This window comes from Pollicipes pollicipes, unplaced genomic scaffold, assembly GCF_011947565.3.
Source record: "Pollicipes pollicipes isolate AB1234 unplaced genomic scaffold, Ppol_2.1 Scaffold_3087;HRSCAF=3621_pilon_pilon_pilon, whole genome shotgun sequence".
NCBI lineage: Eukaryota > Metazoa > Arthropoda > Thecostraca > Pollicipedomorpha > Pollicipedidae > Pollicipes > Pollicipes pollicipes.
Window position 1 is genome coordinate 32,934,346 of NW_023596225.1, and position 11,022 is coordinate 32,945,367.

Sequence of the window (11,022 nt, forward strand, 5' to 3'; positions counted from 1 at the left end):
CTGCGTCACTTTCGCACTATTAAACCTAGTGACGCTTAGCTATTTTCGTATGATATTCATAGCAGTTCAACATGATAAAATTAGCGAAGTAATTTAATCAATCTCACCGAATGAACCAACCTAACAGCAGCCCTCTAAGTATTTCAAAATTACCAGAAACAAACTTTTACGCTGCACTAGCCAGCTGTTAGTTTCATCTACATAAATAGCGGTATGGATACAAATGCGCAGCCCGTCTACTGCGCAGGGTTGAATGATAAAACGAATCCAGCAAACACGGCGGAACATATAGATCTAAGGGCGCAGCACAGACATTGGGCGTGGGCACGGTTGCCGGCCGAGTTGTTTCGGGTGGCTGTAGGGTTGCCTCTTGGGCTGCATTCCACCGAGTTAAGAGTCCAATTAAAAGCCCATTATCAGCGAACGCGGACATCGTAGGCGAGTACCAAGTAGGTGCACGTACCGTCAAGGATGAGGAGTCATTACACCCCCCCCCCCCTCTTTAGTTTCGGTGTGAGCCCAAGGACATATCCAGAAACTGATACCAGTATGTGATGCCTCTTTTTTGTTTGCTTGTTAGCTACATGAAACATGATTATTGAATGAGATGGTAGTAATAGCCTTTTGCATGAAGAAAAACCAGGAGAATGAACATATAGATGTTGATAGTTTGGCAATACATGTTGATTGAAACAAATAGCAGTAAAAGAAAAAGCAAACTTCTGCTGAAGGCATGTTGCTGAGTTGCTACTACATTTGTCTTCATTCTCTTTGTATGTATTCAAGGAATTAGGCTATTACCACTTATCTATGTGAATAATGTTGCTCGTGAGTGCATTTGGAAACTTATGTGAATATCACTGTTGTATCAAAAAACTATTGTTGAGCACCCAAGGTGATGCGGGCCAAGCATCACCATCTATGACTGGACCATGTAATGACTTGTTGACCTTACTGGTCATACCTTATTGCTGATGGCTTGCATCACTAAAAGCCGTTAACTCCCCGCCCCATTTCTGTTATATTCAAAATGGTGGGCATACTCTAGTCACACTAAAAAAAATATTTTGTTGAACACTTCTGGCATAGCAGCAACATCATTGCAACAATTTGGGAGCATACACAGCTGAAGTCCAAAAGTTTGAGTCTGGTTCATTGCAACCATCAATTTAAGAATATATGAAGTCTATGTTTTCAAGGAAGTGTGATGCTGCTAAGTTTATTTCAAACAAAACATCTTCCCAGATTTTTTCAAACAAAAATTATATGAAAATTAAATGTGAATTGGCCTTGCCTGACTTTGCTGCACATGTGCTGCGGGTTCAGATTTATAACAGCATGTGAGCATGTTTTGCAGACTGGTACTCTGACTGGCAGACCAGTCTGAGTCTCATGAGTGTGTGCCATTTTTTGTTGACACTGCCACCAGCAAATATTTTCTTCTTCCACTTAAAATTTTCATTCACATTTTCTAGTGGTGCAACTTGCCATTAGCTCATGCAAAATGCAGGTTTGTCATTTTCTCACAACATTGAAACTGTATCTGCTTAATTTGAACCATGTTCATACCTGTAACATCAGTCTTGAGTCTTAAATGTTTTTGGTTTCTCTTTTGATATCTCTGGTTTAAAATTGTTTGAAAGCAGCTGTATGAAACAACATCCAGAAATTGCATGTGATCTTCCTTTAAAATGGGTTTAAGATGGGGAGACATTGAGGATTTTAACACTGAATAATGCTTCAGTTTGTGTAGAATTGAGTGGCTGAAACATACTGATGTTTTGTTAAGTGCTATGTTTTGATTAACCATTCATGTGACTTTAACACATTAAGTATAAAAGGAAAGGTGACTGGACATCAACACATCAATCATAAACTGTGCTTGGCAAACAAGCAATATAATTTGGGCAATGATGATGCTACATAGTGATGGCTTCAGGATACTTCAAGTAGACCATGTATGCTTGCCATTAGCCTAGAAGTTCTAGCATGTTCATTCACTCAGCACCAACCAGTTGCACAAAAGATGACATAGATCTTTTCATCTTTGTCAGCTGCCTGTGCTATAGTAAGATAGTGTGCAAACACAGATGCCTGACTGCATGATGCTGTCATGAAGCAAAAAGGACACTGATGTCTTTGGCACAAGCTGCTGTTGTATGCTAACTTTGGTATAAGCTGCTGTTCCTTAACTTTTAAACTAAATATTGATGACATAGAAATGAAAAGTGTGAGTCAGTTCTGTGATATGTGTGCGGTTAATTCAAAGAGGACAGGGCATGTGAGTGCTCATAATTTGGTCCAAGTCATTTGCAAGCCCAGATTAACGTCTCAAGACCAGCTCATGGCATCTGCACCTTTGTGGGGTCAATGGGCTACAAAAGGGTGAATATTGCACTGACCTATGTCCCAATGATATATATATATATATATATATATATATATATATATATATATATATATATCTTGTGTGTGAGTGTGTGTGTATATATGCCCTGCATGATAAAAGCATGACTTTCCAAAAAATCAATGGCATTCACAATCTTGGAAACTCATGGTTTTTCCTCAGATAACTGAAACTGTGGCCTTGATTACCTTGTCTCTTGACATGAACTGACATCTTGTCAGGCTCACTACCCTTAGGTAAGCATTTGACAAAAAGTCACAGGTCAGTAATATTCATTGAGCACTAATTCATACATCCTTATAATGTGCTTCAAACATCAAAATTATTACCAGCATCATTCACCAAAATTATTTGTTAAAGCCCAAGAGCTCCCTGTTCCCTAGAGCATAGTTGACGAGTGGGCGTTACGCATAACTCGCGCTCACCGTCACAGGCTCCGTAATCGATTATATCTGTAGATCAGATCTGTGACCTATCGAAAAACAACCATGGGCGTCACATTTTGATGCTGTATATACGTGCCGAAGCTGCTGGGACGCAGTGTCGTAACCACGAAAAAAGTTTCCGATTCGTTTAATTATTTGCACATATTGGAGCTTTTCTCAAGCTCTTCAGCGCTTCCTGAATGGCGGTTGAATCAGGTTCAGGTTTGATTGTGCTAGGATCGTGTCGGCTGGAGCCTATGTCTGAGGCGATTCATGCAAGGTGACTTGTAACTCATGCGACTCTTCTGCCGCCACTTTCGCTCTGTTTGGGCAGTATTCCGGGTGCCTATGTCCATCTCAATCGACAAGCTGGACATAGAGGAGAGTTATTTTAAGTATGCGGTTGCTCCGGTTTTACAGATGAGGTCAACGAAGGTGATTCATCGCTGCGCAATAATTTTGATTTATGCCGCTTAAATGAGCGCAATCAGCATATCCGGTGCTGCAACATGGTATCTTAGATAAGACAATAGTATTATTAGTCTTATTCCTAGGAGAAAAAAAACAAGAGGATGGAGATGTAGTTGGGTTGATATTTCGGTAACATGCCTTTATCAAAACAATAGCAGAAGTGAATTTCATTCTATTCCATTCCATTCTCCTGTTTTTTTTTATCCGAGGGATAGGGCTAATACTACTGTCTTATGTATGTGAATGATGTTCCTCGCTAATGCACTGAACAACTTACGTTAACATGGTATCGTCGTGAACTGCCAGTACGAACTGGAAACTGCCAGTTCACGGCGACACAGCTTGCGGGTTCACTGTGTTAACGGCGGTTAATTACTCGCATTTACATCGGACATTTACACACATTTACACCGAATTATCAGCCTCGAGCAGTTGGGGGGGGGGGGGGGGGGGGGGGTACTCGCTACTCGCTACAGCTGCTACTCGCGATGCAGGGTCTTCTGCAGTCCTCTTTTGCTGCGACACTAGTTGCGGAGACATTTCTCCCACTTTTAGATAGTATTACGCGGGGCTGTTGTTTCTTGTGACTGTTTATGTAAAAACATGCAAGCGATGTTTTGACCCAAAATATGTCATTGGCTCTTGTTTTGTTATTGCATAACGGGCACTCGTAAAACATAGACGTCTCTATATTCCGGAGCCCCAGCAACTTGCAGCCTTTTATACATGGTGACCCGTCGTTGCTCTGTTTCAGGACAATGTTGCTCCAAAAGCTGTTTGATCACATCAGTGCTGATGACGTGGAAGCAGCCAAGGAGCAGCTCTCCAGTGGTTCAGTTAAGGTCAATGACTGCGATGATCACGGCATGACAGCCCTGCAGCACGCCAGCTACAAAGGACGGCACAAGATCTGCCAGATGCTGTTGGATCAGGTACTGGATGGTTACTGGGTGGAATGCTACGCAGGTTTGAGTTCTTGGGTGCAGGGGTGCTGTTGGGGAGCCCGCAACGGGTGGTAAATCCGTTTGCAGTTATGTTTACGGGTAGACTTACGCTGTAGGGTTGAGTATTACCATGTTATGCCGTGATTCCAGATTTAGGCATGCAACGTGCGTTCTCGTCGCTCATGTAGTTCTCTGCAATGCGTTTCATGCAGGTTTAGCTCATTGCACTTCTCATATTTCCGTATACCTGTCTGACCTTTGTCTCTTCGTTGTTCTTCGCATGGTGCTCTGGATATCGTAAGGCTCGAACCCTTGATTTCCCTACATTCCCTTCCAATCCTTTCCAAGAGCTGTCCACGACCGCAGTGTCTGCACAGTCGCTCTTACACGAGCGAGGCGTCCAATGCCACCGGGTGCACGTGTGCACACGCGTGTGGTGGGCGGTGCGCAGTGTTCACGTGTGCGGTGCGCGCGCAGGGTGCGGACGTGGACTGGGACGGCCACGAGCACGGCTACACGGCGCTCCACTTCGCCGCCCTCTCCGGCAGCGAGCCGACCGTTCGCGCGCTGCTGGCGGCCGGCGCGCGTACCGACCGCACCAACTCGGTCAAGCGCACTCCCGCCCAGATGGCTGCGTTCGTCGGTACGTGACGCGGCGACAGATCCAGCTCCTGAACTGGAACATGCAGTGTCCTGCTGGACTATGCCAAAAGGGAATGCATAAATCAGGGAAAAGGCATGCAACTAGAAATGACGACGCCAGCGGTCGACGGCGTTCCCACCATCCACTTTGTCGGTGGAGCATTGGCAGGGTGTGGGGATCCTCTCCTAAGGTCGCACTCTCTCCGGCATATTGTTGGAGCGTGAACGCGTAAAGTTGGTAGCAAGACGTATACGTATTTTCGACATTATTAAAACACCGGAACATATTCCAAACATTCACGCGATCAGTTACTGTCTTTGCTGACGATAAACGCGCTCCATAAAAACTGGCTTACAAAAGTTACTGCAACACTACGTCCCGTACAACTATCTGTGCTTACGGGGAAATGCCCTCCGTTGAAGAAAACTAGCTTACAAAAGTTGCTGCGGCCCCACATCCAATGTAAGTCGTGTCGAACGCAAAAAAAAATATACTTTGCGGCCATATAGCCTCAGCAGCTGAGTGCGTCGTAAAGCCCCTCCCCCCAAAAAAAAATTACCTTGCGTGGGGTAATTTTAGTGCAGAACAACTTGGCTAGAACTTCGTTTATGGGTGTTAATGTCACACCATTTGTGGTTTTTCATCCCTGCACAAAGAGTGTGCATAAGGACTCGCCCTCATTCACATTGTGTGTGTGTATGTCTCGAGGGCGCATGGGACGAGGAGGCAGGCGGCAGTGTTTAGCTGTCCCCGTGGGTGCGTGTAGGGGGTCATGGCTACGTTTGAGTACGTGCTGAGGGGGTGAAGGATCGCCAGCGTCGTATGGGCTCGCGCGAGAGACGCTTGGAGAGGCGTGCCTGTGGGTTCAGGCCGGACAGTTGAGTCTATGGGTGGACCTGTGAGTGGGCAGGTGATGGGTCTGTGGGTTGAGATGAGGCAGTTGAGTCTATGGGCGGACCTGTGGGTGGACAGGTGATGGGTCTGTGGGCTTAGGTGGGATAGTTGAGTTTATGGGTGGACCTGTGGGTGGAGAGGTGACGGGTCTGTGGGTTTAGATAGGACGGTGGTGCACATATTGCGGAATGCGTGCAGAACACGGGTTGCAACGGATCTGCCACTCTGGTGGACGGTATTTATGGCCCCAAGTGCTGTGGGAATCGCGGAATGGACCCTTCTAAATCTTGGGGGCCAAATATCGCCACCTGATAAGTGAAACGACAAGATCTCGAGGTTGATGACGTCATGCGAGTTAAGCGTATTTATGGCTGGTCTTCACTGGACCCACACGCTGCGTCAAAGGTTGGAATCGACCTCCCACGACTGTCCCAAAAACTTCCGATCAGGCCGTCCGAGTACCAAATCCGGCAAAATTGATAGGCAGACTTTAAATAGTGTGTGCATGGTGAAATATGAGCGGTTCCTTGGGTCAACCCAAAAACATGGTGTCGGAGTACATCTGGTAAATAGACATGTTTAGCACGCTGTGATGTTCCACGAGATCAAACAAATGGCTTATAGTCCGTAAGTAAGCATTGATTGGTCGTCATGTCGTCGTTTGGGGTTCTTCATGGACTATCTTACCATAATAAGCATAACTTTAATGTATCAGACTATCGCTGCAGAAGTCCAACACGCGAAATCTTGTTATCTAAACGCTTGTTTGCGGTCTGGAGATCCTTACATAGCCTTAAGTGATTGGATGCTGTCATGCAATGGCGTCCAACAGGCCTTCCCAGAAAAAAAACATCCTCCGTGACCTTTTGAATAGCCTGTTTCCGCCTTCATCGGCCGCGTATAACCTCATCTCCACAAATTCATCCACCGATGTCACATAGGATGCTCGGATTTCTTGCACGCGTCATCGGCTAATACAGGCATCCAATCAAAAGCCTACCAGAATTGTCCTGACACCGTCACACGACACGTAGCCGGGCAGCCGGCGCGCGGCGGCCGCCGCCGCTGCCCTGGCCGCGTCCACCGCCGCCGCTGCGGCCGCTGCCCAGGCCGCGGCCGCGGCCTGAGCAGCCCCGCGTCCCCGCCGGCCCGTGTCGCGATCGACCGCGCTCAGGTGGCCGCCGCCGCCACCGGCCGGGATTGTCCTGGCGCCGATCGACGGGGCGCCGGCCCCGCCCCGGGCGCTGATTGCCCCGGAGAGCGGTGCCCGGCCGGTAATCCGCCGGGGGTCGCGGCAGACCATCGAGCGGTTGGCCCGGTACCGGTGCGGCCCGGGCCGCGGCCGGGTCACGTGGTGCCGCACGGCCTGGCGGCTGGCGCAGCGCCAAACTGCGGCAGGCGGCAGTGGGGCAGCGTTACAGAGCGTTACACACGCTTCATTTGTATGATCTCGTATGGTGTATTTGATATGATATCAAACATGATATCATGCCCCCCCCCCAGGCCCTACACCTGCAGTGCAGATGTTGGGTCTGGGGGGGGGGGGGGGGGCGAGGGGCATGGGCAACATGGAACTCCCATTTTCCGATAGTAGTGAACGTTATCCCTCTGGCGCCGCATGAAAAAGTCGACTCCAAAATTGATTCTGGTACCAGACTTTATGAGACGCTCCTCTGCCTGTGGTACAGATGTTGTATCCAAAAGTACAACTTAACAGTTAGGTGCTGCGAACTGCTTTTGTGACCACTTCCTTCTTCGCCGTATGCTCCACGGGTGGTTCGGTTTTGGTTGTGGGGTTAGATCTGAGCTTTTCCTGTGACGACGTGGTACGAGCCATGTTAGCCATGTCGCATATTATTGAGCCCCTGGTCTTGCTCGCGTTCCGGAACAGATCGCGGTTCACTGGCGATTGATTGTCTCTGCCTTGTAAGTTCTCCGTCCTGCACGCCTTTCACCTTCAGATTTCACAAAGGATTGCTGGCGTTAATTCCCTTCAAGAACCTAACCATGTTTGCAATTTCTAAAGCTTGAATCATTAAACCCATTTCTGGCAATACGTATGGTTGCGGAACTTTGGAAGGCGGCCTTCACGTGAAAAGAATGCATTCTTCACATTGGTGACAACACCGCGCTATGTCCTCGGACCGGAGTCATGTTCAGATTTTCCGGCGGTAATTGTATGTTCAGGCGGGGCTGCTGTCCTGTGTCATCTACTCAGTCTCGGGCTCGGTGTATGTTCGGCAGGCAACCACCGGGTGGTGGCCCTGATCAACAACTACGTGCCCCGCTCGCTGGTGGACTACTACACGGCTCCGCGGGGTCTGGAGACGGAGCCCAAACTGCCGCCGGCCCTGGCCGCGCCCACACACCACCTCCTGATGCAGGTAACCGGCGGGGCGGGGGCGCCTTCATGTGCGGGTAACAGGCCGGGTGGCCTCCTGATGTGGATAACAGGCCGGGTGACCTCCTGGTGCGGGTAACAGTCCGGGTGGCCTCCTGATGTGGATAACAGGCCGGGTGGCCTCCTGATGCGGATAACAGGCCGGGTGGCCTCCTGATGCGGGTAACAGGTCGGGGGCTTCCTGGTGCTGGTAATAGGCCGGGGGCCTCCCGATGCTGGTAATAGGTCGGACGGCCTCCTGATGCGAACAACGGGTGACGATGTGACGTCAGCTTCTGTAATAGCAGCGTTCCGTGCTTGCCAGCTTGGTCGCGGCTCACTCGCTATGAGGGATTGCCACACAAATCGACCAAGGTCTTTAATGCGTCGCAAACCTCTTAAGTCCCAGCAACTATCGGTGGGCGCCCACGCTTACGTCGCGCCCGCGTGGCCGCCCCGGCACGCAGCACCGCCACCTGACCTCGCCTCCCGCCGCCAGGTGAACCTACACCCCGTGCACATCCTCTCCGTGCTGCGCCAGTCGGCCGCCATGTTCGCCGGCCTGCCGCGCGTGGCGCGCGTGCTGGATCTGATCTGCGAGCGCGAGGTGCGACTCCCGGGCGGCGGCAACGAGGTGCTGGCCGTGAAGGCGCATTACCTGGCGTGCGTGCTGCGCTCGCTGGAGGAGACGCGGCAGGCCGAGCTGGCCAAGCAGCCGGACGGCGGTGGCGACGCGGCGCAGCTCCCCGCGCGCGTCGGCGAACTGCACGTGCGCGCCTGGCTGCGCTGCAACGCCAACATGGTGGAGGAGTACCAGGAGAACTACGTGCGCGAATGCATCAAGAGCTTCCCGTGCCGCGAGACGCCTCTCTTCCAGCAGCTGGTGGCGAACCTGGCGCGCGCGCCGCCGGCCGCCGCCGAGACGACGGCGCTGGGCCTGCTAAGCGCCGCGCTTAACGGCCAGCGCGCCTTCCAGGACGAGAAGCAGTGCTGGGCGTGCGGCGAGGAGGGCGCCGCCAAGCGATGCGCCGCCTGCCGCGCCGTCCAGTACTGCGACCGCGCCTGCCAGCGCGCCCACTGGTTCACGCACAAGCGGTTCTGCGCGGCACTTCGCGAGCGCGTGGCCAAGCAGGAGCGGAAGGCGCGCGAGGCGGGCGAGGCGCTCGCTGTGACGTCAGAGGGCGGTGAGAAGACCGCTGCGACGTCAGAGGGTGGCGAGAAGGCCGCTGTGACGTCAGAGGGCGGTGAGAAGACCGCTGTGCCGGCGGAGGGGGGCGAGACGTCCGCCGTTCCGAAAGGCGCAGGGGAGAGGCCGGATGCGGCGGCAGGAGCAGGGGAGGAGTCTGAGGGCGCGGCCACGGAGTCGAAAGAGGCTGGTCAAGGGAGCGGTGCTGCTGGAGGAGCCAGCTAACTCAGTCAGTCTCCGGCCGCTGCTCGCTGTCCCGCCGTTCATTGTCATCGATGTTTTGAAATGTTTACACGCGTAAGTGTCAGTCATGACTCCACCAGCTGGTGTTGGCTGGCCGGTGGAGTGGGCCGAAGTAGCACCACGTTGCCGTCAAGTCTGGAGCACGTGGTCCGATGGCCCCTGCCTGCTGCGCTCTGTGCTGCACCGTCAATGGACACGCGTGCAAGGCAACGTGCGTGTGCCGGGGTCCGAAGAATAGACCCGCGCTGTAGTGCTAGGTCCTGTGGACAGTCAACACGTCTCTCCACGATCAGACGCAAGCTCCAAGACGCTTCTGAAACCCGGGATCCCGTACGGAACGGGATCCGTGACTTGGGGATCCGGTACCCACGAGTGCTTAGCAGTTTGCGGCATCTTCCAGGTTGTACGTGCCATTTTCTGAGCTTCGCGTGAGGTCAGGATCCACTGTTGTTCGGCCATTGTTCGGATCCACCAGCCATTGTTCGGATCCACTCTGTGTATCTGTCTTTAAAACGCTGTCACCACGTCACCCGTTCTGTGCACTGACTCATCCGAGTCCCGCAGCCGTGTCTTGGTCGGGCGAGACCCGAGCGTGTCGGGACCGGGCCGGCCCGCGCGCACTGTCCGTCACGTCCGCTGCTCTGGCTCGCTCGGCGGCCATGTCTCGGTCCGCTCGTGCAATACACGCCTCTCACCGTCGTCCGCGCTTGTGTTCGGATTGGGGGTTGGAAGCGGTACTTGGCGAATGGCAAGCGACCGCTGTGGACGTGCTGAGCCTTGGCTACGTTTGTCCGTTCCAGACGGGCATGCTCGCGGGATCACGTTGTAAGTTTGCACTGAACTGATCTGCGTACTCCGATATATGTGCAACGTGCGGATTGCAAACAGAGTGGCTCAGAGCAGTTGGCGCGAACGTACAAGTCGTGCCGACCTTGGCCGTCCCCCGCTGTCAATGTCTCGGACCATCTCATTGCCTGGTTAGGCAGGTTCACTGCAACAACTGCCTTTTTTGGGTGATGAAAGCAAATTTTCAGAAGGCTTGACGGTCTGGACATCGGACAGCTGACGTGAAATGGGGCATCTTGGTTCTCACGGTGTTGGCAGCTACTTGACAGGATCACACCCCCAGGGGCGACGCGAACATCGCCAGTTCGCAGCGTGCCCGCTAGGTGGAAGCATACGAACCGCCCTACTCCCCTAGTACATTGGGGCCACGGCCTTGCCACCTTGCCCAGTGACCTACCGCCGACCCCAGCTGGCCGTATGATTTACGGCAGGCAAGCTCTCGAAGACGTGAGGTCTATGTAGCTAAACTGTCCGATGCGCACTATCTTATCCCGTGGCCCTGCTTAAATAGCGAGTTTTTGCTGTCCGTTTTTTTCCTCGATCGCCATGCTCGCCGTCACAGGCAACCGCCGTTTCCATGTCG

General features: G+C 52.1%; 1 protein-coding gene across 1 annotated transcript; it reads left to right on the forward strand.

Annotated features, from left to right (window-relative positions):
• Nucleotides 1–281: 281 nt before the first annotated feature.
• LOC119090333 (ankyrin repeat and MYND domain-containing protein 2) lies at nt 282–10,285 on the forward strand. Its single transcript, XM_037213123.1, has 5 exons — nt 282–449; nt 4,058–4,235; nt 4,725–4,890; nt 8,029–8,168; nt 8,664–10,285. The coding sequence occupies exons 2-5, from the start codon at nt 4,062–4,064 to the stop codon at nt 9,573–9,575; spliced, it is 1,392 nt and encodes a 463-aa protein (XP_037069018.1). The 5' UTR covers nt 282–449; nt 4,058–4,061; the 3' UTR covers nt 9,576–10,285.
• Nucleotides 10,286–11,022: the final 737 nt, after the last annotated feature.

Bases quoted from the DNA above. Each gene is read 5' to 3' on its own strand.
- LOC119090333 (XM_037213123.1), top strand. From the start codon at position 4,062: ATGTTGCTCCAAAAGCTGTTTGATCACATCAGTGCTGATGACGTGGAA. The intron at 4,236-4,724 runs GTACTGGATGGT...GTGCGCGCGCAG, and splicing joins GCCAGATGCTGTTGGATCAG to GGTGCGGACGTGGACTGGGA. The intron at 8,169-8,663 runs GTAACCGGCGGG...TCCCGCCGCCAG, and splicing joins CACACCACCTCCTGATGCAG to GTGAACCTACACCCCGTGCA.